This window comes from Nanorana parkeri, unplaced genomic scaffold (genome assembly GCF_000935625.1).
Source record: "Nanorana parkeri isolate BGI_ZX_2015 unplaced genomic scaffold, ASM93562v1 scaffold234, whole genome shotgun sequence".
Lineage (NCBI taxonomy): Eukaryota > Metazoa > Chordata > Amphibia > Anura > Dicroglossidae > Nanorana > Nanorana parkeri.
Window position 1 is genome coordinate 497387 of NW_017306502.1, and position 23272 is coordinate 520658.

The following is a 23272-nucleotide window of genomic DNA, read 5'->3' on the forward strand; positions in this document are numbered from 1 at the left end:
TGTAATTAAACGGTCACAGGCCTTCACGTTATTGAGATGCAGTAGAAGAGAAGGAAGTATCAGACCAAATGTCTAGAATAAGCTTACCAAAAAGCAACAAAACAAGCACACAAAATACCATCTATTATGTTTCCGAGATCCTGGCATAGCAATTGTTGCATATTTGTTTGTCATTTCCTCCATTTTGTGTTAATTGTTGAAACCTAAGCATCATTTATCATACAGGCAATCCTCAAATAATACAAATGGGCACATGTGCAACTTAATTCTAAATCCCCGTTGCCCCAAGTTTGTCCCCGATTTTAAAGGTCTAGAATAATAATAAAAAAAAAAAAAAAACCCCTAAACAGTGCAACTGTTTTTAGATCATGGCATATTGTTCTCATTAACCCTCCCATTACCCCTATGTCTGGCTACACTCTCCTGGTGTGAAGCCATGCTATATGTTACAGCAGAACCATAGGAAATTTATTATGAGTATGGAGAAGGCATTAAAAGGAAATTTAAAAACAAAATGATACATTATCACTTGTCCACATCAACCAGAAAATGAATGTGACCATCTGTCAAAGCTGTGGCTGTTGAAAATTAACTGTGGACTATTTTTGCGGTTGACTTGGCAACTGCTGTAAAGATCCAACTGCCATGTGGCAAAAGACAAAAAAAAATTGTAGAGCAGAAGGTATAGTTCAAGAAACTTAAGGTTGTTTTTTTATGGAAATTTTGTTTGCTTTTTTAATTTTTTTTTGTAAAGACGTGAATTTCATCAAGCCCCAAAAAAAAAAAAAAAAAAAAGTCTTGCTTAAGAATTAACAGTCAAACATTAATATACTATGTACACCTTTGCCATTTACACATTAGCATCAGGCCGTTTATTACAAAACACTATACACTTTCCACTGCAGGCGGGTTATATATTGACAGCAAGTTTCTGCAGATAAAACAGTGAATAGACTTTCCACTCCAAGTTGCTTAGGAATAGTTTTTTTTTCATTTTCTAGTTTTAAATATTAGCCAGACACAAAGGAAGGTTGGACTGTAAGGCCTGGGTGCACAGTCTCGGAGGAGTTAAGTAAAATAATAATATTGAGTTTCACTAATCTTTTGTTTGAATTAGGGGGACATCTTCACTGCCTTCAAATTCTTCTTGTGCTCGCGGCTGCCCTGCACGTTGAGGATTGTTCATGTGGTGTGCTGCTGGGCCGGTGTATGGTTGTCCATGCAAATGGTTATTCTGTAAAGCATGACAAAAATAAAAACATTTAACACCATCATTAGTTGTGGCATTAAGAATAAAATTAGACCAAGTACATTTATTTGCATGTTTCCCAGGATTATAATGTAAAATGCACCAGAGACATATTAACAATGAAGATCTGTATGCACATGGCAGAGATGGTAGTTTCCAAATTAATATGTGGACTTGTATAGCCTCACAAAATAAATGCAAATTTGCTTTACAGTTGATGCAAAAATCTGAAGTAGTAAGACCAAGCAACACTCATCAATTTCAGGAGTAAAAGGATGTAAAAACCCACATACATAATATACATTTCACATCCTTAAAAAACATACATTTCACATCCTTTTAATCCTGAAATTGATGTGTTGCTTGGTCTTACTACTTCCGATTTTTGCATCAACTGTAAAGCAAATTTGCATTTATTTTGTGAGGCTATACAAGTCCACAACTATAGCCAGGAGGGCACGCTCTCGTCAATGCCCATTTAGACTGCCTGTACTCCTTACAACACACAGCTATCGAATAAGCAAAGTGCATGCCGTAACTATTTAAGCTGTTTTGGGTTAATCCATTTGATTACAGCGCAGGTAATGGCTATCTGTGTGAACAGGCCCTAAAAGGTTGTAACAGCATCTCACCCCAATGATTAATGGTGCAACCTTACCCCTCAGGAATAGCTGTGTGTTATTTACTTATGTTCTTATCCTATCAAAAGGATAAATGTCAGCTTAATGCCAGACTGTAATGCCCTCATGAAGGCTGACCAGTCTTCTCTCTGAGATCAAGGCTAATAACCGAGACTGTCCGAATTGCTGAATGAGGGTAAACTGGCAATTAACAAAGCCTTCAATATACACGCATGTAATTATGAAAGTATATTCACTACCTGACTTTTTCCTGGCGGGAGATAGTGTGATCTTACAGACTGATACTTCTACTATGATAACAAGTGAAAACAAGCAACCCCTGAGAGAAGGCTGAACTTAAAATATTTAAATATTAATCATACTTATGGATATGTAATGTCATTTCACCACAGATTAAGGGATAGGCAGTACGTACGATGCCTGCAGTAATTGGCCTGTATTGATAGTAAATGTGACACCAAATACCATACACTTACATATTCTTACTGTGTGTGCGCATGTAATCACTGTCCGCATGTCAGAAAGCTTAAATTAAGCCTGCCTGAATCAGGTACAGGTGGCTTTAGTGCAGTTACCTTTTTCTTTTTAACAGCCTCCCCAATTTTTAGTAAGCTTACGTTCCTATGGTATAACAATTTTCCATAATGACCTTTAGTTTCACAAAAAAGGCACTAACCAGCAAATAGATCCATATTACAGCTTATAGATATGAGCCTAACAAGCTACAAATATGATTTTATAATGGTTATTGCTACAGGTTAGTGCACGGAGTCCATTATATTATGATACAGGATTTATATAGCGCCAACACTTTGCGCAGTGCATCACAAAACTGAGGGAGTCAATACAATTTCAATACAGAAAGAAAGAAGAGCCCTGCTCGTGAGAGCTTACAATCTAGTAGGAGGGGCAAGTTATACAAAAAGGTATTAACTGTTTGGGATGATTTAATAGAAGAGGTGAAAGGATGCTTATATCGAAGTGGAATAGGCTTCCCTAAAGAGATGAGTTTTCTATCGTTGGCGGAGCAGCATCAGACTTTAGGAAACCTCATCCAACTTCAGGGTCTAGAGTAATCCTTAGAATAAGAAGTGCTAAATTAAAAGTGTAAATCTAAATAAGTAAGCCTACAAAATATTGAGATTTTTGCATAAGCCCAATCATGATTGGTTCTCCAAGTATTAAGTTCACTGACTTAACTGCAAAAGCAGGGTAAACGTCAAGACAGAAGCCAGGGTCTGTTCATGTGGATTCTCTTGGTGTGATTTATTCATTTTTGAAAAAAAGTTTTAAAATTTTTCAAAATGGTAGTATAATACAAAATAATAAAAAGATAAATGCAGACAGTAAGATTATGAAACCAAAAGGTTCCATACAAAAGAGTGCCGATGGAGTTGATCAAACAATACCACTATACATGAAATCCTATCGAAAGCATAAGCAAAAAATAGAGCCATGTACAATCCAGGGCTTTATTTCCTAATGGGGAAAAAAAGGGGGGTGCTTCCATAAGACTCTCCAAAGTGACCAGTGGGGCTCTTCAAGGGATCTCAGACACATAGTGCGTAGTTAAAATGCCTTAAGTAGGAGTCTCGTCAACGCTATTCATAAGGTGATCATACATAGTGCTTGTAGTAAAGTGCTTCCAGTAGAACCACATATTGACAAACTTCTTTAGTCTAGCTACAGAGGAGACTGGAGCCTCCCTCCACTGTGTCGGTATCATTGCTCAGGCTGCATTTATCAGATGTCTATGCAGAGATTTAGAAGAATGGGCTATTGGTGCATCCTGCCAATGCAGAAGGAATGCTTCTGGGGAGTCGTAAGGCTATTCCCCTATCTTGAGAGATAATTGCGTGAATCTGGGTCTAATAGGGTCTGAGCACCGAGCATGTCCAAAAGATATGGGAAATAGAACCCATCTTTCTGACCACCCGAGCAGGTATGCCAAAGATCATTGATGATGATCTATGGGGGCTGTTAAAGCGTCTATGGACTTTTTGGGGTACTGAATTGAACAAGCCGGGGAGTCCTGTAGCAGAACGTAAGGATTTTATAATTGTTTTGGTGTCTGGCTACTGAACTCTTATGTACACTCAAGCAAACCTCGGTGTGATTTATTTAAACTCTGGTTTTGTCCAAGGTAACGAATTGACAAAAGCTGGAGAAATACCATTGGATTTTTCAAGTACACACCATCCTGGGAATTCAGGAAATGCTAGAACGTGTACAAAGCTGCTTGTAAATCAATGCACAGAACCAACCTATTTAGGCAATGCCCGTTCGGCATTGCGGCCATCAGAAGCCCGCCCCTCAGAGGGGCACGGCTTGCGATCATCGCAAGTACAATCTGCCTGTCCAAGATAGGCAGATCGTACGTTTTTTTAATTACCTTACAACCACCGCAAGACAAAAGTCTTGCGATGGTTGTAAGGTGTGTGCCCAGCATTAGTAACCAGCAATCAATGCACAGCTGCTCTTTTATTTGTTCTTTACAAACCTATAATGGCAATTTCAAAAATATGCTTTGTATACCTTGTATAGTCCATATTCTATGACTTAATAAAAAAACTTTGTATTGAAAGTCAGACTGTTTTTACTTACATTGCATTAACCCCTTAGTGACCAGTGACGTCCATAGTACATCACTAAACAGAAACAGGAACCATACCGCACTCCTTACCGGGATTCCCACTTGATGAAGATGGGTGCTCGAAATGACTGCGGATGGCTCCGCCACACGAACAGTAGAAAAATGTCACCAGCACACCATGAGTTGAAAAAGCAAAATATTTTATTGCCAATAGCTGTATCTCATCTATTGTTCATAGTACATCACTGGCACGGTTTAAACAAACTCCCGCCTCCCGGCAGCCTAAGACTCTGTTTACAATTGTAAAGCTGACTGCTGGCTTTACAATAGAAGAGATTCTGGCGACTCAGCTGTTGCCAGAACGCTTGTCTGAGCAGGCCGGCTACTGCTCCTCCTACAGGCCTGGGATGGGCATTTCGGGTGTCGGTGGGAAGCTGGGGAGGAGAGCGGGAACCTCCGTTCACCGATCTGCTACCCGTGCTATGGGACCAGGAGCGACGCGTATTGCATCACTTCCGGTCCCATAGCTGTCAGTGCTCGGCTCCTGAAGCCCAGCAACAAGCTATTGAAGTGTGATCTGCACTTCAATAGCTTATTTCAAGTGTAAAGGTGATACTAGGGGTCTTTTGGACCCCAGTGTCGCATTAAAGAGTACCTGTCACCACCAATCTGCTATCACACGGGGGGCTTATAAGCCCCCATATGTGATAGCAATTAAAGCCAAAAAAACCCCGGTTTTTAAAAATACAATGTTTATTTTTATATTACTTTTAATATTAAAGTCCCCAGCAAACATGTGTCATAATGTAAAACATGCGTCGGGTGCACCTACATACATAAACGATGATCGCGCTACACATGTTAGGTATCACCGGGAACGCCAGAATGAGAGCAATAATTCTAGGGCCAATGCGTATCTCAAAACTGATGATCTATGGGGGCTGTTAAAGCGTCTATGGACTTTTTGGGGTACTGAATTTTGCTGCCGTTTCACAGACTCACACAATTTTCAAACTGGGCATGTTGGGTATCTATTTACTTGTTGTAACCTAATCTTCTATATTTTATTACAAAATGGGTATTTAAATAATGGGGCACTAAATTTACCTCGAGTGCATTTTTCACCAAATTTGGGGTTTTGATAATACGTTGCGCTAATATCATGCAACATAAAAATTTGCAACTGCCACCATTTTATTCTACAGGGTCTTGGCTTTCAGAAAATATATAATATTTGGGGGTTTGAAGTAATTTTCAGGCCTAAACTGTGGAACATAATTACAACATGGGTGCAAAAAACGATCAAAAGGCCTCGCTCATTAAGGGGTGGGGAAGGGGAAAGGAAAGTCTAGGAAGCTTATAACCAGATGCATGTGGTCAGCGTGTCCCAAGGGGGAACTGGAACAATCATCGGGGAAGGCTATAGCTGTCCTTGCATGTTCTCATAACTGCGATTAAGACTTTCACTACTACATTAAAGGCAGCTTATAATCAGGAACTGATATTCCTGAAATTAGGCTCATTAACTAATTAAGCAGTATTTGTGGAACACCAAAGAAAAAGTAGCAATAATTTATAGCCTTGAAACCAGACAGCACGGTCCAAGAAACACTTTGCTTCTACAAACCTTAACCCCTTCATGACTGAGGCCTTTTTTTCATTTTTTGCACCCATGTTATATTCCACATTTTAGGCCTGAAAATTACTTAAAACCCCCCAACATTATATATTTTCTGAATGCCAAGACCCTGTAGAATATAATGGTGGTAGTTGCAAATTTTTATGTTGCGCAATATTAGCGCAACTCCTTATTAAACCCCATAATTTAGTGATAAATTTAATTAAATGCCCCAAAACACAACAAAATACAATTTTTTAAAATGAAATATAAAAGATGAGGTTACAACGAATAAAACGATACCCAACATGCCCAGTTTACAAATTGCGTGCGTCCGTGAAACGGCGAAAAACTGCAGTACCCCAAAAAGTCCACAGAAGACGCTTTAAAAGCCCCCACAGGTCATCAATTTAGAGATACCCCAAAATACTGGCCCTAGAATTGTTGCTCTCACTCCGGCGTGCGCGGCGATACCCCCATGTGTAGCGCGTTCGTCGTTTTCATACGTAGGTGCACCCGACGCGTGTTTACGTGGCGACGTGCGTGCTCGCGGGGGACTTTACATTTTTTTATTATTAGATTTAGTTTATTTGATTTTAATTTTAAAAACGGTTTTTTTTTTTTTTTACTTTGACTGCTATCACATGGGGGGTCTTCGGGACACCGAAGCGATCTGGTGACAGGTAAGTCGCCAGAATCGCTTCTGTTGTAAAGCCGACAGTCGGCTCTACAAGTTTAAACAGAGTCCCGTCGACAAAAGCCACCGGGAGTCTGTTTAAACAGTCCCGATGCTGGCGACGTACACTGTACGTCGTCAGTCACGAAGGGGTTAATGCACCTGCACCCTAGCTAAACATGCACGAGTTAATCAATTCACAATTTCTTCTGCTTAGACCCGAGTTAGAGAAAATCAAGCAGGGGCCAATTTGTTAAAACATGGGTTGATGCTTTTAGAAAAATAAAATAGGGATTAACATCTCGGTTGGTGTCTTTTTCTATAAAATCGATTTTAAAAAAGTAAAAAAAAAAAAAAAAAAAAAAAAAAAAAAAAAGACAAATTAAAGCAGAAAGATTAATTAAAAATGTGCAATCCTTTTAGATGGCCAATTGCATAATTAAAACACTAACTGTATTTTTACTTTAGGTAAAGCAATTTGAAAATAAAATTTCAAAACCATGATGTAGCCAATATATTAAGTGCAGTACTCAGTTATGTTTCCTCCCCCGCCGTAAGATCATAAAATTAGAAATAGTTTTTCACGCAGTTAGGTTTGTTGATCAAATAGTATGCTAAACCCTAACACAATCGCATACATTTGCACAATAAAGAAGCAAGCACATGTAAAATGCTCCCCCTCCCCAACACCTTAGTAGAGGTTAAGGACAGTCAACCAGCTGCAGCCAGCACATAATACAGAATATTTTTCAGGCATTGTACACAAAGATGGAAAGCTCTGACAGTTAATAATGCACACCACCAACACATATTTGAAAGTTAAATAAGCAATTGACTTTTGTCTTATTAAATAAAAGCCAATCTTTTACTAGCTTTACTACACTAAACTGCTAAAAGCTGAATCATAGGTTGTAGATGATTACTGTACATTATGAACTTCACAGCAAAATTATCCCAGTATATTACCAGTATATAAGCTTAATGTATTTTGTGGTTACAAAGAACATTGCTGTAAAAGGGATTTTGTTTAGCTTTGATATGAATGACAATCACAGTTTCACATAAAAAAAAAAAAATCATAGCAAAATATCAGTGAACCTTAATTTGTTTCCTGTTCATTTGGGGAGTAAAATGAAATGAAAATTACAAAAATATGTATAAACAATATAAAACCATATACCTGCTGAAACTGAGAACCAGGTGAATGGGGATACAATGGGGCATCTTCAGGTGGGGAGGATTCGTGTTCCTCAGGGGCATCTTGGTCATCTGGCTCCTATAAAGTTTGCAAAAGTCGAATTTTGTCACATGCAGGTTTAGTAATTCAGATGCATCTCAAGACTGCCAGAAGAAAACCTCCATATCTGTTACAGAATTAGCACCTCTATAGCTTACACACTTTCTGCCCCAACCATATAAAACACTTCAAAGGCATTTAATATCAGTGGCTGATAAACATTAGCTCATCACCAGATCCAGGCATTTTTTGCTCGATGCGGTGATAAGCTAGGCCAACTAACTGACCAAGGATGGATGGGGGGCTAACACCTATGTTAAGAGTTTAGAAAGCCTATTCTAAAGGCTACTCTTCTTCTAATCAGGGTCTTTCGGCATGACTTTTCTGACAACTGCCCTTTACACAGGAGCTTGTGAAATGCTCATGGCCATCATTCAGGCGTACACCAGCCACACAAATAAGGAGATGGGGAGATGGGGATAATCTATAAAAAAATTAACACTAGCAGGTCTCTTGCACAGCTATCTTCCTTCTTATTTTCTTCATACAAGGTGAGCAGTGGTGTTTAAAGCCCATTTCCCCCTTTTCTGAGGTTTCTTTAAAAACACAAAAAAAAACATGCCAGCAATATACACCAAATGTACATGAAGCAGGGATATGCAGTTGCATACATACAACTTACATTTTTTTGTTAGCTTTCCTCTTCATCTCCTCATGGAAATGGCAGCAATTGTGCTTTGCAAGTAATGTGTGTATAGTACAAGTGAGCTCTCCACCCCCTACTCATTATTCATAGTGGACCTGAGCTCAACCTGCAAAGATTTGCTATGTTATACATCTATAAATGTTGACTGTAACCAAGTAGCAGCCTGAAATATGTACTTTTTGTCTTGAATAGCAGGGCACATTCTGGTATGCAAGGGTGCCTATAGCCACAAAGTTGTAAATCTACCGTGTGAGATCTAAGGCACTGTGCCTATGACTGCTAGATGTAGGGCTTGTTCACACTAGCCTGCAAACCTGCACAGCTTACAGACTTTAGGTCCTCTTTAATATCAGATACACTGAGCAACCGATATCTAAATGTCAAAAACAGTAACTTTTTGCACAATGTGCATCTAATGCCCATGGTAAAAACAAAGAAATGCAGGCTGAAAACAGATAAAAAAAAAAAGAAAACCCCACCGTCTTTTAAGCATTAATACACAGTTTTAAACTTGTAACCACAAATATTAGTAAAGTATTAGTACATTTATAAGAGCTCAATGGAAACCGTGCTTGCACACAAATTTCATTATAAAAACATGGCTGATAACAGAATGAAAGCTCAAATGAAGATAAAGCATTCAACAAATGCATTTAATTTTAAAAATAATTCAAACCACTGAGTACCACACTATTCCGTGATCAATTTTTTTTGGAGGACTTTAGTTAAGAGTTTGTTACATCATATATAGCACAAAGTATCACATTTATCAGTGCTCCGTTAAGATGTAATGCATTTATTTATGTCCTGTACTAGGACCTGCCATCAAAAACAGCTTTGCCAAAAAAACTTAAAATTGATGCAAAAACATTTCTGAATTTCCTCTGAGAATGTCAAACAAGGACCCTTCAGAACAAAATAATAAGTGTTACATAGCATGTAACAAATGGCTCACATTTCCACTGCTAATGCCCCAAGTTATGCAATGAGTACTCGTCAATGCATTAGGATTGTAAATAAGGCATTGAGGGTGTCTGTAGTAAAGATAAATACATTTTTAAAAAAATGAGGGAATGAAAAAACACTTGGTTTAATTCATTTGAATACATCACTATATAGTCAAGTAATCACAAGGATATGTTCTTTCTGTAAAATCTTTTCCTTAAAGTTCCATGAGGGTCACCGTAAAGTAGTAATTCTTAGATATTTTGGTTATACTGTCTACAGAGGTATGGACACTGGCAACCAAAAATATTAGGCCAGTCCCTGTATAGCCCTACCTCTAACCGCCATGCTTTTTTGAGCAAGCCATAGATAAGCCAATAACAGAGAAAATTGGAGCCTGTGTCCCTCAATGGACTTGAGATATTTTATGGCAAGTAGAAAAATCTTTTTTTTTTTTTTTCTTTAATGTGCGCTAAGGTACACAGGTTTGTAGCAATTCTTAGACATTCAGGATGACCAAGAGCAGTCCAACTGAGGGGTGGGCAATAGCCACAAAGATCCAAAGGATGTGGAATCTGAAGGAATCAATTAATAAAGGCTAGATATGGAGAAGCCAAAGCAAACATTTAAACTGCCACCACCAAAATAAGGGCTTTGAGGATCAATATAGTATTCTAGATCAAGATGAGTAATCATCGCCCAGGGCAAAAATGCTGAAAGAATGACCTAGCTAAGTGGAAGACAAGCATTCACCATAGAGAAACCAGATGGAACAAACCTCCAGAACAAGAGAAGAAAAAAAACTTAACCAACATGGTCAACTAAAAAATAGTACTTGGGTAAAAGCAGAAGTCTAAGTTACTCAACCCTAAAGTAAGACTGGACAAACAAAATATGTCCAGACCAAAAGAACAAGCAGCAAACTACAGGAGATTTAAGCAGAACACCCTTAACTTCAGGAAGGAGATTCATAATATAAAGGATGTTGCCTAACAACAACTAATCTCTCAAGAGATAAGCAGACTGTTCCCTCAGCAGTAAATCTGAAAAGAAAGGAGCAAAGAAAGTTTTAGATGGAAAAAGGGTGGTACCCCTAACTCCCTTTAAAGAAAGGGAGGGGTGATCCACAACATCTATATAAAAGGGTAGACAGGATGAGAAAGTGCCACGTGGCGTAAAAAGAAATGAAGACAAGAATGATTAGAAGTCGTCCGAACTTGCACTACTCCACTTAGGGAAACTCTGTAGCTGTTCAGGGCTTAAGATAGATACTCCAATGTGAGAAAGAAAGCTGGCAAACCAAATCTAGGGAAACTATGTTCGGTGCAATCCAACTCAAGGAGCAAGTAAATTGAAACATCCATTAGAATTCTCTTTGTGTCAGACAAAATTAAAAGGGATAATTCCCACCCTGAACTGAATCCAGCAAATTATTAATAGGACTTTTGAGTCTGAAGGACCAGTTTTTTGTGTTGCCCAAATTCCAGATTTCTCCAAGAGAGGAGCAAAAAAGTACTGAAGGACAGAACGAGAAGGGGAACTATGTAAAATAGTTTAACAATCCCACAAACCCTTAAAGTCTTGGACTGCCCTCTGTGTGTCTTTTAAAAGACATGTTGTACCATGTGGCAGAAAACAGTTGGGCCCCAAAAAGTCCCCGACCCTCAACCTTAGAGAACTATGAGGTGAGTGATTTCCACTCATCCTCATAGTTAGAGCCAACCTGTGACAAAGAAACTGTGACAGGTCGGCTCTATTGATCGGGAAGTGAGCAGAAACATGCAGCCGATCCGCTCACTTCCTGATCATCTCCCTGCAGTGAGCTAGATATACTGAGCTTTGGGTCACAGGAGGAGGTTATTATATGTTCTCCCATGACCCTAAAGAACTATGGGGAAAAACAAACACTTACCCCATAGTTCTATTTTAACATTACCACCGTAAAATGGTGATGGCAAGAATTTTAAAATAGCACTTAATGGTACTGTAAGGTAGCTCTGAGTGCTTCAGCTCGACCAGCCTTACTCACAACATGAGTCATCACAGACTGGGTCACACCAGAGGTTGCGCCATGGCTCTGCACCTGGAAAATGCTCCGCAGCTAAAACCGTAGACAAAGGACTGGATATTGCCACAGTGCAGAGACCAGGTCACATTCCATGCTAGCTTCATCACAATCAGAGGCCTACTCACTATGCTAGTCTTCAGAGACTGTCACACCAGAGGCCGTGCCATGGCTGAGAGTGCTTTGGAGCCGAGGGACATGGAGTGCTCTGAAGCCAACAAATGAAAAGGTTCGAAAAATGCAGAAAAAAACCCCAAAAGCTTTTGCTGAGGATATGCCTATCCAGACTAACATAAGCAGCAATTTTTGTAGTCTTGATTGAAGCTACTGGAGAAAAAAAAAAAAATCTGCGGTTTATAGATCTGGAAATAAGGAAAAAAAAAAAAGAAGAAAAACTATAATATAGTTAGATTTTATTTAAGCAGAGCTGAAGAAACGGTGTCCAACCTCCTAAAACACTAGTAAAAAAAAGTGAGGCATTACAAGTTTGAGGTGTGGTTATACGGGGGCTATCTTAACATTTTTTGTTTTGTTTTCCAGTGTCCAAACCCTCTGTAAGTGGCAATATAAGGAGAGATTTGAAGAATTTTTAGAATACTATGTGTTGCTGGCCTTACATTGAATGTTTTTTATCTTTATATAATAATGTCACAATTGTAAAGCACATATAGTTGTTTTTTTTTTTTTTTTTACCTCTTCTGGGCACAGCTCACAAGCCTTGGCAAGAGTCATCCTAGCACTGTGTGACCGCTCTAAAAAGTAGCCATTTGAAGTTTCATTGCTCTGCACTGGCGGGGACCAGTTGTTGTATGTGTACTGAGGATTGCCAGTGTAAGGCCTGCGCTCCAACTCATCGCCCAACCATTCCACTGCCCACGTCCATTTCCTTTTTAAATCTCCATTGCTCTAGAGGTGAAAGAGAGAAGGATAAGTCACTGTAGATATTTCGAAATTTCTAGGTAAATCAAACAACTTCAGGACATCCAGCTGGTTACATCAATGCAGTTTCTTTCTCCCAATTCAATGGACACCACTCAATGGAGGGGTATTGATCAAAAGTAAAGCAGACAAAATCTGGAGTAGTTGTGCATGGCAACCAATCAGCTTCTCTCTTCAGTTAAGATTTGAAAATGGAAGAAAGAAGCTGATTGGTTGACATGCACAACTGCTCCAGTTTTGATAAATTCCCCTCAATGTGTAAGAATGAGATGCGCCGTCCTCCAGCATCTCATTCTAGAGATTCCATTTGAAAAATGCTAACCCCATTACCCACCATTGAGGCCAAAAGCTCTGCCTCTTGAACACGCCACACACACTTGTACAAAATGACCAGAGAATTTCTATTACCTGCAATATTTGGTATGCGACAGAACAGTTGCTGAAGAGTGCGACCATACATTTTATGCACTGGTAAGCTCTCTTCTGATAGTGGTTCTTGGAGCGTTGGATGGTATCAAACAAACCATCTCTGTCATCTGGTATTCCTTTAAGTGCATTGTGAATCCTAAACACAGAAGGGCAATGTTATAAGTAACAAAAGTTGCTAAGCTGACACTTGACCCTGCTAAAAGCAACCTGTTGCTAGGATAAAACACACTGAAATTGCAGTACCCAGGAAAAGAGGATTATTCAATACTTATATGTATCTGGTGGGCAGATACTCAAGTCCAAAGCTTTATTGCAGAGCTATGGCCAGCCTTGCTGTCCCACACTTCTCGGTGTGCCACACATCACATCACCTGCTGAATGTGATGTTACTGTGTATTCTAGTAATGCAGATGCCAGAGGATGGATTCTCAGTGTGCAGCAGAGCACAAGCTATCCGACACACCAGAGGGGTCTATAGTTCCATAAGACAGTGAAGATTGGATGACAGGCAAGTATTAGGAATCTTCTGTTATGTGGTGCTTCGATTTCAGAGTGTTTATTCAAGTGACAGCATGGCTTTAACATTTAGATACGTAATGCAAGCTTTAACACATTTTCTAGTTTTTCTTCACTCACTTTCAAAAAATGTTCAAGAAATCAATAACATCCAAGTATATGCCCTGAAAAATAAAGTATCGGCACGTGGCAGAACGTTCTTAAATTCAAGAAGCAAAGTTTGTGCCAATGTGCTCACTGGTTCTACACAAATGTTATTTCTTTATTTTTAACAATCAAGATAAACATTTTTCTAGTTGAACAAAAATTCTATATTTTGGTTCTCCCCCTCCAAGACAGAAGGTGGCTGTTACACTTCATTTAACATCTATACCTCAATTAAAAAAGTAGGGGTTTTGTACTCGCCATAAAATCTTTTTATGTGGAGTTTATTAAAGGATCCAGAGGAGCAAAGTAATTCTATGACATTGGGGTCATAATGCAGCTTACAGGAAGATTTGGGTACTCGCAAGCAAAACCATGGCCAGTCTAGTATAACCCCTTCCACTCCTAGCATGCCTCAGTTTTGTAACATAGCCGTGCCAAGACTAAGACCATAATCCGAGACGGGTAGGACATCTGTCCCTTTTAAGAACTCCAAGAAAAGGATTTAGTGGCGAGTACAAATATCCTATTTTCTTTGTTTGAGGGACACCGGAATGCAGTAAAATGTTAGACATGCCGAAAGTGCAAAAGTGGTCTGAGGGGTGGGCAGCAAAGCATATAAGATGCTAGCAGGCTCCCTAAAAAAAAGCAATCGAGTTGCAATAACCGGCACATGAACACGGATTAAGATCAAATCTTTTCTTTATTGCATCAGAAGCAACAAAACAGGTCTTAGTCACAGCCCCTACAAACAACTATATAAAACTGGAGACTGCCTGAAGGTCAAAGAGCTGTCTGAAGGACCTTACACCAAAATCTGGCATCAGATGAGGCCTGAAAATCCAACTGTTAAAACAGAAAAGGTAAGATCAGATGACCAGATGGCAGCCATGCAAATCTGGGACACAGTTGCCTGATGCTGAAAAGCCCAAGTACTCAAAGATCTAGTAGAGTGCACTGACAGGAAAGGATGGAACCTGATCCTTAAAAGGAGAATTATATAGAGAATGAAATACACTCATCCCCATAATGAGAACCAATGTGTGGGACTGCAGCTGTTACAAGTCAGCTCATCAGATACAGAGCCGAGTGATCTCATACTGCTGATCGCTCAGTTCTCGATCTTCTCCCTGCTGAGTGGTGTGACTGAGTCACCACTCCCCACAGGGATTCTTCCCCAGCACCGACTGGATGGACAGATGGGGAGGGGCGGGCCCAACTGGCTCTACCTCTAGAGAGGCAGAGTCAGCTGTCAATCAGGTGGCAGGGTGGATCCCAAAAATATTGTCGGCATCTTCCCCGGCCGCAGGGCGGCTCTACTCTACTCTTTGGGTCAGAGGAGGACATAATAAATGTCCCCCTGTGACCCTAAAGAGAACCATGGCCAAAAAATGTTGTCTTTTAAGACCATAGGCCTGAAATATCTGTCTGAGCCACCAAGAAATGGAGTGAGAAGCAGGTTCCCCTTTACAAGGACCATCTGGGATGACAAAGAGAATGCATCTTCCTAATGGAAGCAGTGGCTGTGAGGTAGACTAGTATAGCAGGAACTACATCCCATCAATGAAGGGAAATCTCCTTCTGCTGTACTGGAGCCAGACAGAGGGATGGTAGTTCAATGTCCAGGTTTAGGCGAAAGATTGAAATCACCTTAGGAAGGAAAGGGGTTCTAAGCCTAAACACTAAGGCTGGATTCACACCTAGTAGACAGTTATTGCATGTTTCTACTCACCTTTTTGCATGCGTTTTATGCGCATAAATCAAGTTGCACGTATAATGTGAACAAATGGTGACAAAGATGCAAATGAGCAAACGCGTGCAAAAATGCAGCTAACGCACATTTTCGAGAGTCTCCATTGACGTTTATATGGCCAAGAAGCACAGTACACCAGGGTCTGGAAAGCATCAAACACAGAGTCCAATGCCCAAAAGTTACATTCCAGGCAGGTCCCACAATTGTTCAGTCAATCGGGGTCCAAGAGGAGCATCCAGAGCTTTTAAAAAGGAGACAACGCCGATCTAGAAATATGCATAAAAAGACTAGCTTAAGCGTGAAGTCTTAATGGAGAAAATAAAATTTTGAAAAAGAATCCTAGGAAACTAGCAAGGCATGCTGGAAGGGGTTACACTAATCGGATCACTGTTTTGCGCTTTTGTCCAAATTCTCTCGTAGGCAACTATATAAAATCAGAAAATCTAAGAATTACTACATAACTGTGTCCCTCAATAAACGAGAAAAATACAGTATAAAACTTATTCCAGTGACTTATCCCTTATTAAACACCTCAGTTCAAGGTTACAGTAAGACAAATTGAGCCGCAAAGCAAGCGGTGCCTGCTGGATAGTCTTTCATTAACCCACAGTGCTCTGGGAATTGGGAACACACACAACATCTCTATTGCAGTTCATATGTTTTACTCAAGTAGGAACACAAGCAGTGCCAGAAGAGGGCCCACCTGGTTGCTACTTCCTGTAATTCAGCTCCCAATACAGTGTATTTTCTTCCCTGTTGGATTTTTTTTTTTTTTTACTGGAGATTGGAACCAGAGCCTAACTATGGCAAAGAGCCCCCAAGAGAAATTAGAGTCCAATAGGTAGAGTTGTTCTGTTTTTCCATTTAATAGGAAACCATAAAACCAGACAAATGGGCTCTAAAAGTAAACTCAGGATTTATTAGAGTCCTCTAAGGCCTTCCTATAATGAATACCACCCCTTTTCATACAAACGGTATCTTTTTTTCAGGAAATCTGAACAATGAATGTGATATCTGTGAATGTGTCTGGAACTGGAAAGAGTCCAGAGGAGGGCAACCAAACTAATTAAAGGGATGGAGGACCAAAGCTATGAGACAAGGTTACTAAATTTAAACTTGTGAGGAGACTAAGGAGGGATATGAATTTTCTTGTACAAGATGTTCAATAGTGATTGCAACATCAGCAATAAACTCTTTACGGTAACTTCCATAACAAAGACTAGAGGCCACCACCTAAAATTGGTGGAGAAAAAAATGTAAGCACAAGGGGCTTCTTCTCAGTTAGAGCGGTTAGGGTCTGGAACTCGCTGCCGCAAGCAGTGATTTCAGCTAAGAGTGTCGAATCATTCAAAAAACATTTGGACGATTTCCTCAGAGACCACAGACCACAACATACAGGGGTACAGGTACACTAAGATGACACATGGACTCATCCACACTCATACACATGTAGATTCACATTCATACACGCTATAGGTTGGACTTGATGGACCAGTGTCTTTATTCAACCTCAAATACTATGTAACTATCTACAAAGAAAGGGGTTGTCAAGACAAAGATTGTTAAATATTTGCTTTTTAGTAAGTTTATAAATGTACTTACCTATGGGTCTGCCAAGAGTCTTCTATCAACAAGATTTGGAGTAGAAGGTCCAAATAGGGCCTAAGCTCATAAGTGTAAGAATATGCCACCTACATTTAAAATGAGAAGAATTTAATCAAATTGTGAGCTTTGAAGATGAACTGATATGACAATGTTTGAACATTACTATAAAAACAAACTATACACAAACCATACTGATTGATATTTTTTGACCAACAAAACACTAGCTAAAATGGCCATAAGCATTCAATTGTATAGATTATGTTTATCTACTGAGACACATTGGGGGGGAATTTATTAAAAATGGAGCAGACAAACTGGAGCAACTACCTATGACAACCAACCAATCTGCTTCTATCTTTCATTTTCAAAGCTTAAAGAACCCTTGCAGTGCAGGGATAGCCCACTGCAAGGGTTAAGTAGTAGTTTCTGCCTAGGGTAAAAAAAATAAGTTATACGTAACTGACCCTTGGAGCCACCGGCAGTGACAGCACTCCCCCCTGCCTCCTCCTCAGCTATGGTATGTCCCTTGACTCCCTCAAGTCCTATACAATGTTTATAGAATATGATGCATCACGGACCTTAGACCACTGCATCAGAGAGGGAGAGGGGCTCCAGGGACCAGTCTAAGAGGTAGGATAGGATGAGTATAAGTTTTTTTTATTTTTGACCCTAGGCAAAATCAAGCACTTTACTCTTGCAGTGCAGGGGTAGCCCCACTGCAAGGGTCAATACAAGGGTCAATACAATTTTCTGCTTTAACTGAACTCAAAAGACTAGCTGATTGGTTGCTGTTGGTTCCTGTTCATGTGATCAGAACAGCCAATTATGGTGTTCAAGAAGTTTATAATAAGCAGACAGGAAGCAGCAAGTGCCAGGAATTCATATGCAAGTACTGTATCAATAAAGCATAAACAGTCTGTAATAAAATTAGCCAAAATCATTGTAATTTATACACACTGGCCCAGGGTGACTTTGCATGGCAGTTATGTGAATATAAAAAGTATAATTGTTTATTAACTATATTGGGAAGGTGTTAATAGCCATGTTTTTGCGTTTGCAGATGATACTAAAATTGGGAGGGTAATAGACACAAGCTTAGACATAACATTACAGGAGGACCTGGATAAAATAGGGAAGTGGGCAACTACATGGCAGGTGAGGTTTAATGTTGAAAAAAAGTAAAACTGAATACACATTAATGGGTACCCCACTAAGGAAGTCAGAAACGGAAAAAGATTTGGGGGTCAGTTGACTACAGATTGAATAGCATGCAATGCCAGGCTGTGGCAAACAAAGCTAGTACTGTCATGCATTAAAAAGGGAATGTTTTCTAGAGACAAAGCAATCATTTTGCCACTTTATAGATCGCTGGTTCAGCCTCATCTGGAGTATGCGGTGCAGTTTTGGTCACCAATCCACAGACAGGATGTCCTGGAGCTGGAGAGCATCCAGAGAAGGGCAACTAAACTAGTTAAGTGGCTGGAGGACCAAAGCTATGAGACAAGTTTGCTAAATTTAAACTTGTTCACGCTGGAAGTGAGGAGATTAAGAGGGGACATAATTTTGATGTACAAAATGTTTAATGGTGATAGCAAAGAAAGATTTAACCACACAGGGCGTAGCGGCTTCTTTTCAGTTAGAGTGGTTACATTTTGGAACTCTCTGCCACAAGCAGTGATATCAGCTGAACGTATTGAATCATTCAAAAATCATTTAGATACGGGTACTATTAAAAACTAGACCACACAGGGACTCATACATGCACAAACACACAGACACACAAAGGTTTAACTTTATGGACCGGTGTCTTTAATCAACCTTAAATACTATGCAACTATGCACACACCCCTGTAATAATGCCCTGTGAACAGTTCAAATAGCAGTCAATTTTGGCACAAAACCTTCTGGCCACAGCTAAAAATGAAGAACTTTACCATTCTGCATGACAAGGACCCACAGCATTCCTATAAATAAACAAAAAAACGGATTCACCAGAGGTTTTGGAAAGGCCCAGCCAGAGCCTGGCTATGAATCTAATAGAAAATCTGTGGGATGACCTTAAGAGGGCTGTGCACAGGAGATGCCCTTGCAATCTGCCCACTCTTTCATGCAAAAGCCCTCAAAATCTGTCAAAGGTTCCCAAGGCAAGATGTGCCATGCTCCAAGACTAAAAGCGGTCATAAAATCAAAAGGTGCTTCAACACAGTGTTTGTTTAAAGGAGTGCATATTTATTCAACCACATTATTGTAAGTTTTTTTTACTTTTTCCCCTTTAAAGATTTCAGTTTGTTTTTAATTGAATTGCACAGCTTAAAAAGGTCACATGGTGAAAACAATTCTGGAGCGAGTTATGTTGGTTTAAATTTTTTTTTTTTACATCTCAAAAACCTGGCATTTTTACAGGGGTGTGTAGACTTATTAAATCTACAGTAATTCATCCTGATATGAAGGCAAGCCAAGAGAACCTACACTAAGCTGCACATTTGGGTGAACGGTATACATTTAGAGGAAACATTGCTAGCAGGCAAGAAACATACAGGGTCGCTTCTGCAATTAAAATTGTGTGCCCCAGGACACACTGAGGGAAATTTATCAAAACTGGAGCAGGCTGAATCAAGAGCAGTTATTCATGGCAACCAACCAGCATCAATCTTTCATTTTCAAAGCTTAACTGAAACAACGCAAAAGAGAAGCCTTACTTCTATGGACAACTGCTCCAAATTCTGTCTGCTCCAGTTTTGATAAATCCCCCCACTGTGTATATACAGGAGCACATCTAGGATCTTGTATTTCATATGGCAGCTCTGTGTAAATAAGCAGCCTGAATCAAAACCCCAACAGCAGGTATCGTGTTTTTAGTCAGGGATCACAAAGATCTCTCGGTGACCGGCTCAGCGATAGAGCGCGGCAGCACTTGCCATTTACATTCCTCACATAATAGCTGCAGTCCTCTGTGCTTGGGAAGCTGTGAGGGAGCATAGCTGTGGTTTCCCAGGCTTCCCATGCAATCAGGAAGCTGGGGGTGGTCACATGCCAGGCTTCATTACTACGCCCCTGCTGGAAGAGGTAAGGGACAGTTGGAGATGGGAATCCGGGATGCCGCAGGTATGTGTATGAGTGTGTGTGTCCGGGAGTCGCGTCGGCGATCCAGTGACGTCATGGTCATCGACGTCACCGGAGTCCGGTGACGTCGATGTTCGTGATGGCTAACGAAGTGAAGGGGGAAGGAGTCCGGTGATGTCAATGTCCGTGACACCACCGGACTCCTCCCCCCTTCGTTAGTCGATGGAGCCACTTGGGCCGGTAAGTTTGCCCAAGAAACTTCTGCACGAGCGCCAGCCAAGGCATTGGCCTATACACATACAGCACAGCAATGAAGTAATAAAATGAACTAGGATCACTCTAATCAAGCACGTTATTATTCTGAGTTGCCCCACTCAAGCGGCGGCTATATTGAGTGGGGCACGTGAGATTAATAATGTGCTGGATTAGTGTGATCCTAGTTCATTTTATTTCTTCATTGCTGTGCTGTATGTGTATAGGCCAATGACAAAAATATATACACCCAAACATGTTTGTACTTTTTTGTGCACACTCTATCCTCCCTATATTATAGATATTGGAGCTACAACTCTTTATCCCTTTATCCCAGGAAAGTTGGGAGCCTTTATGAGAAAGAGGATACTATCGGTGTTTGTTTTATGCATGGTGGCCAACATGTAAAAATCGCTCTGCAAGGATTATTTACAGTTGTCAACCAAATTAAACATTTTGTACTTTAATCAGAGAGGAGGGTGTGCACCTTACTTCTAGAATTTACAGAGATGGACACTTTGAAGGGAATTTATTAAAACTGTAGCAAACAAAATCTGGAGCAGCTGTGCATGGCAACCAATCAGCTTCTCTCTTTCATTTTCAGATCTTAGCTGAACAAACTGAAGAGAGAAGCTGATTGGTTGCCATACACAGCAGCTCCAGTTTTGATCAATTCCCCCCTTTATGTTTACCTATGCCCATTATTAAAGGGCCCTGCGGATATGTTTGTAGTCTTTTAGATGGTTTTAAAGGTTTTTTGTAAAAAGTCTTTTGTAATTGTACCAAATGGATTTTTGTATACATGTATATGAATTTTGGTGGATGATTGTCCTGCTGTCCCTCAGGTGGCATAGATGCTTAGAGTGAAAACCAGGTTATTATTCGTTGATGATGCATCATACACTTGGCTACACTGGACATTTAAATTGTTGGAGGCTATATTTGCTGACGTCATTACAGTACAGTTGCCCCCCTCACCCTCCATTTTAGGTTTTTCCTTGGTGTTGTATTAAGGGATCTGGACCGCCAGCAGAAAGAAATGGCAAAGATAAGGAAGATTCTGGCCATACTGAAAACATTCATCTCATTGGAATTCTTCACATTTAATACATTCACTTATGCCATCTACACTACATTGAGCACAATTTAATTTTGCATGAAGATCAGCTCTAACATAAAAATTGTAAAAAAAAAAAAAGAAGTATTCAGTGATGGCTCACCTGCCACAGCAATTCACTGAGAACTGTAGAGGAGAACTGGGGATTCTCCCAGCAACAAAATCGAAGCAATTTGATGGTCTCTTCAGAGTTGCTGCAGTCCTCAATTATTTTCTTCACATAGCTGGTTTTCACAAACAACAACTCTGCCACGTTCTGCTGCAGTGGCATAATAGGCTGGGAAAGGTTGGGGTCTCCGTAGGGGTTAGACAGTGGCGGATTACCTGTAAATTGAATTTTTTTTTACTATCTAAACTGGCTGTACAAGTCCAAAAAAAAAAATATTCAGTAAAAAAAAGAGCTGATTGACTAAAAGGAGAAGTTTACTTCCAATGTGAATTTTCACTTACCCTAGTGAATGAGTTTAAATTAAGATTCACTTTGCAAATAATACCCAATCTTGTGCAAGGAGTCAAGATCTTTTCCTTTCAAATGACTGGATGATTGAAAACAAAACAGCTTCACTATGCTAAGTGAATTTCTCTCTTAGCTGAATGAGGTGAAGCCATGCTGACTTGATCATTCAACCCTATACAAGCCAAATCTTGTTTTTTTTAATTCGAACTTTGTTTTAACTCATTCACTAAAGTAACAATTTACTTAGTGAGAATGCTCTTCCCCCTTCAGTAAATCAGGGTATGTGCCTCTAAAGCTAACCATACATGCTACAATCTGTATTACCCAACAATTATGTAGTCCAAGAGTCTGCCAGGCTGCATACAACTGGACTAAATAGACAGTTAAGGCAGACATTTACAATACATAGTTTTGGTATTTCTAAATCATATTGTACAGAGATTGCAAAACCAACTGCAACCTAGCCAGTCACTAAACATATTAACATAGGCTAAAACAAAATCCCCAAGACCCTTAATAAGATTTTGCTTAACACAATACTTTTTCGAAGTTTATTGAGGGACTCCGCTGTAATAAGCAACTCAGGGTTATACTGCCATCTACATGAGAAATGAACCTTAAGCACACAAAAAATACTGGAGGCCAAACCCTTCTACAGAGAGAAGTCAGGGGGAAGAGAGCAGTCAGAGGGAAGGGAGCTAAGTCCCTTAAACTTCTGGGAAAGGATTTTACAAGAAGTACAAAAATAATAATATTTTCTCCGTCAACTATTGAGGGACACAGCTTTATTAAGTAAACCAGAGACGTCCAAACCAGAAGGATGAACACACCTAAAAGAACACATGCGAACCAAGCCCAACCAGAATGCAAACAAAAAGGGTAACCAAGGGCATTACAAAGTAGCTTATATAGGTGGAAACTGGCGTCTGCAGATAGACATATCAACTCTATAGAATTATGTACAGAAGACCGGGCTGGTGCTTTACAAACTTGAGACACAGATTCCTGACTAAGAAAAGCCCAAGAGGCACTCACTGCCTTAGTGGAACAAGTGTCTGACGTCTTTCCAACATGGCCATATGTCTTGGTACACCTAGAGACGGAGATACCTTTCTCCCAGGTCCAAACGCTGTCTGGCAATATTCTACATCGTTAGTGTGTACCTTGGAGAGGCAGCACATGAAGTTCTGTCCAGGATAGGATGGACTTCACTTGTGTCGCTGCCACAACACTTCTGGTGCCACCTTGATGATGTAAGCCATGGCCA

The 23272-nt window shown here is 40.0% G+C and overlaps 1 protein-coding gene and 1 long non-coding RNA gene across 3 annotated transcripts in view; one reads left to right on the plus strand and one right to left on the minus strand.

The window, feature by feature from the left end:
* Nucleotides 1-740: 740 nt before the first annotated feature.
* The window catches only part of USP9X (ubiquitin specific peptidase 9, X-linked), a 143325-nt gene continuing 120793 nt past the window's right edge, over nucleotides 741-23272 (minus strand). For both annotated transcript variants that reach the window (XM_018556326.1, XM_018556327.1), the window contains 6 exons: nucleotides 21652-21872; nucleotides 17114-17202; nucleotides 13078-13234; nucleotides 12424-12636; nucleotides 7958-8053; nucleotides 741-1234 (listed from right to left, as the gene is read on the minus strand). In XM_018556326.1, coding sequence (XP_018411828.1) covers nucleotides 1097-1234; nucleotides 7958-8053; nucleotides 12424-12636; nucleotides 13078-13234; nucleotides 17114-17202; nucleotides 21652-21872 — 914 coding nt within the window. In that variant the 3' untranslated portion in view covers nucleotides 741-1096. The remainder of the gene's footprint in view (nucleotides 1235-7957; nucleotides 8054-12423; nucleotides 12637-13077; nucleotides 13235-17113; nucleotides 17203-21651; nucleotides 21873-23272) is intronic.
* On the plus strand, nucleotides 13175-15838 carry LOC108786922. Its single transcript, XR_001941231.1, has 3 exons — nucleotides 13175-13260; nucleotides 13586-13588; nucleotides 15827-15838. It is a non-coding gene; the product is annotated as an uncharacterized LOC108786922 (long non-coding RNA).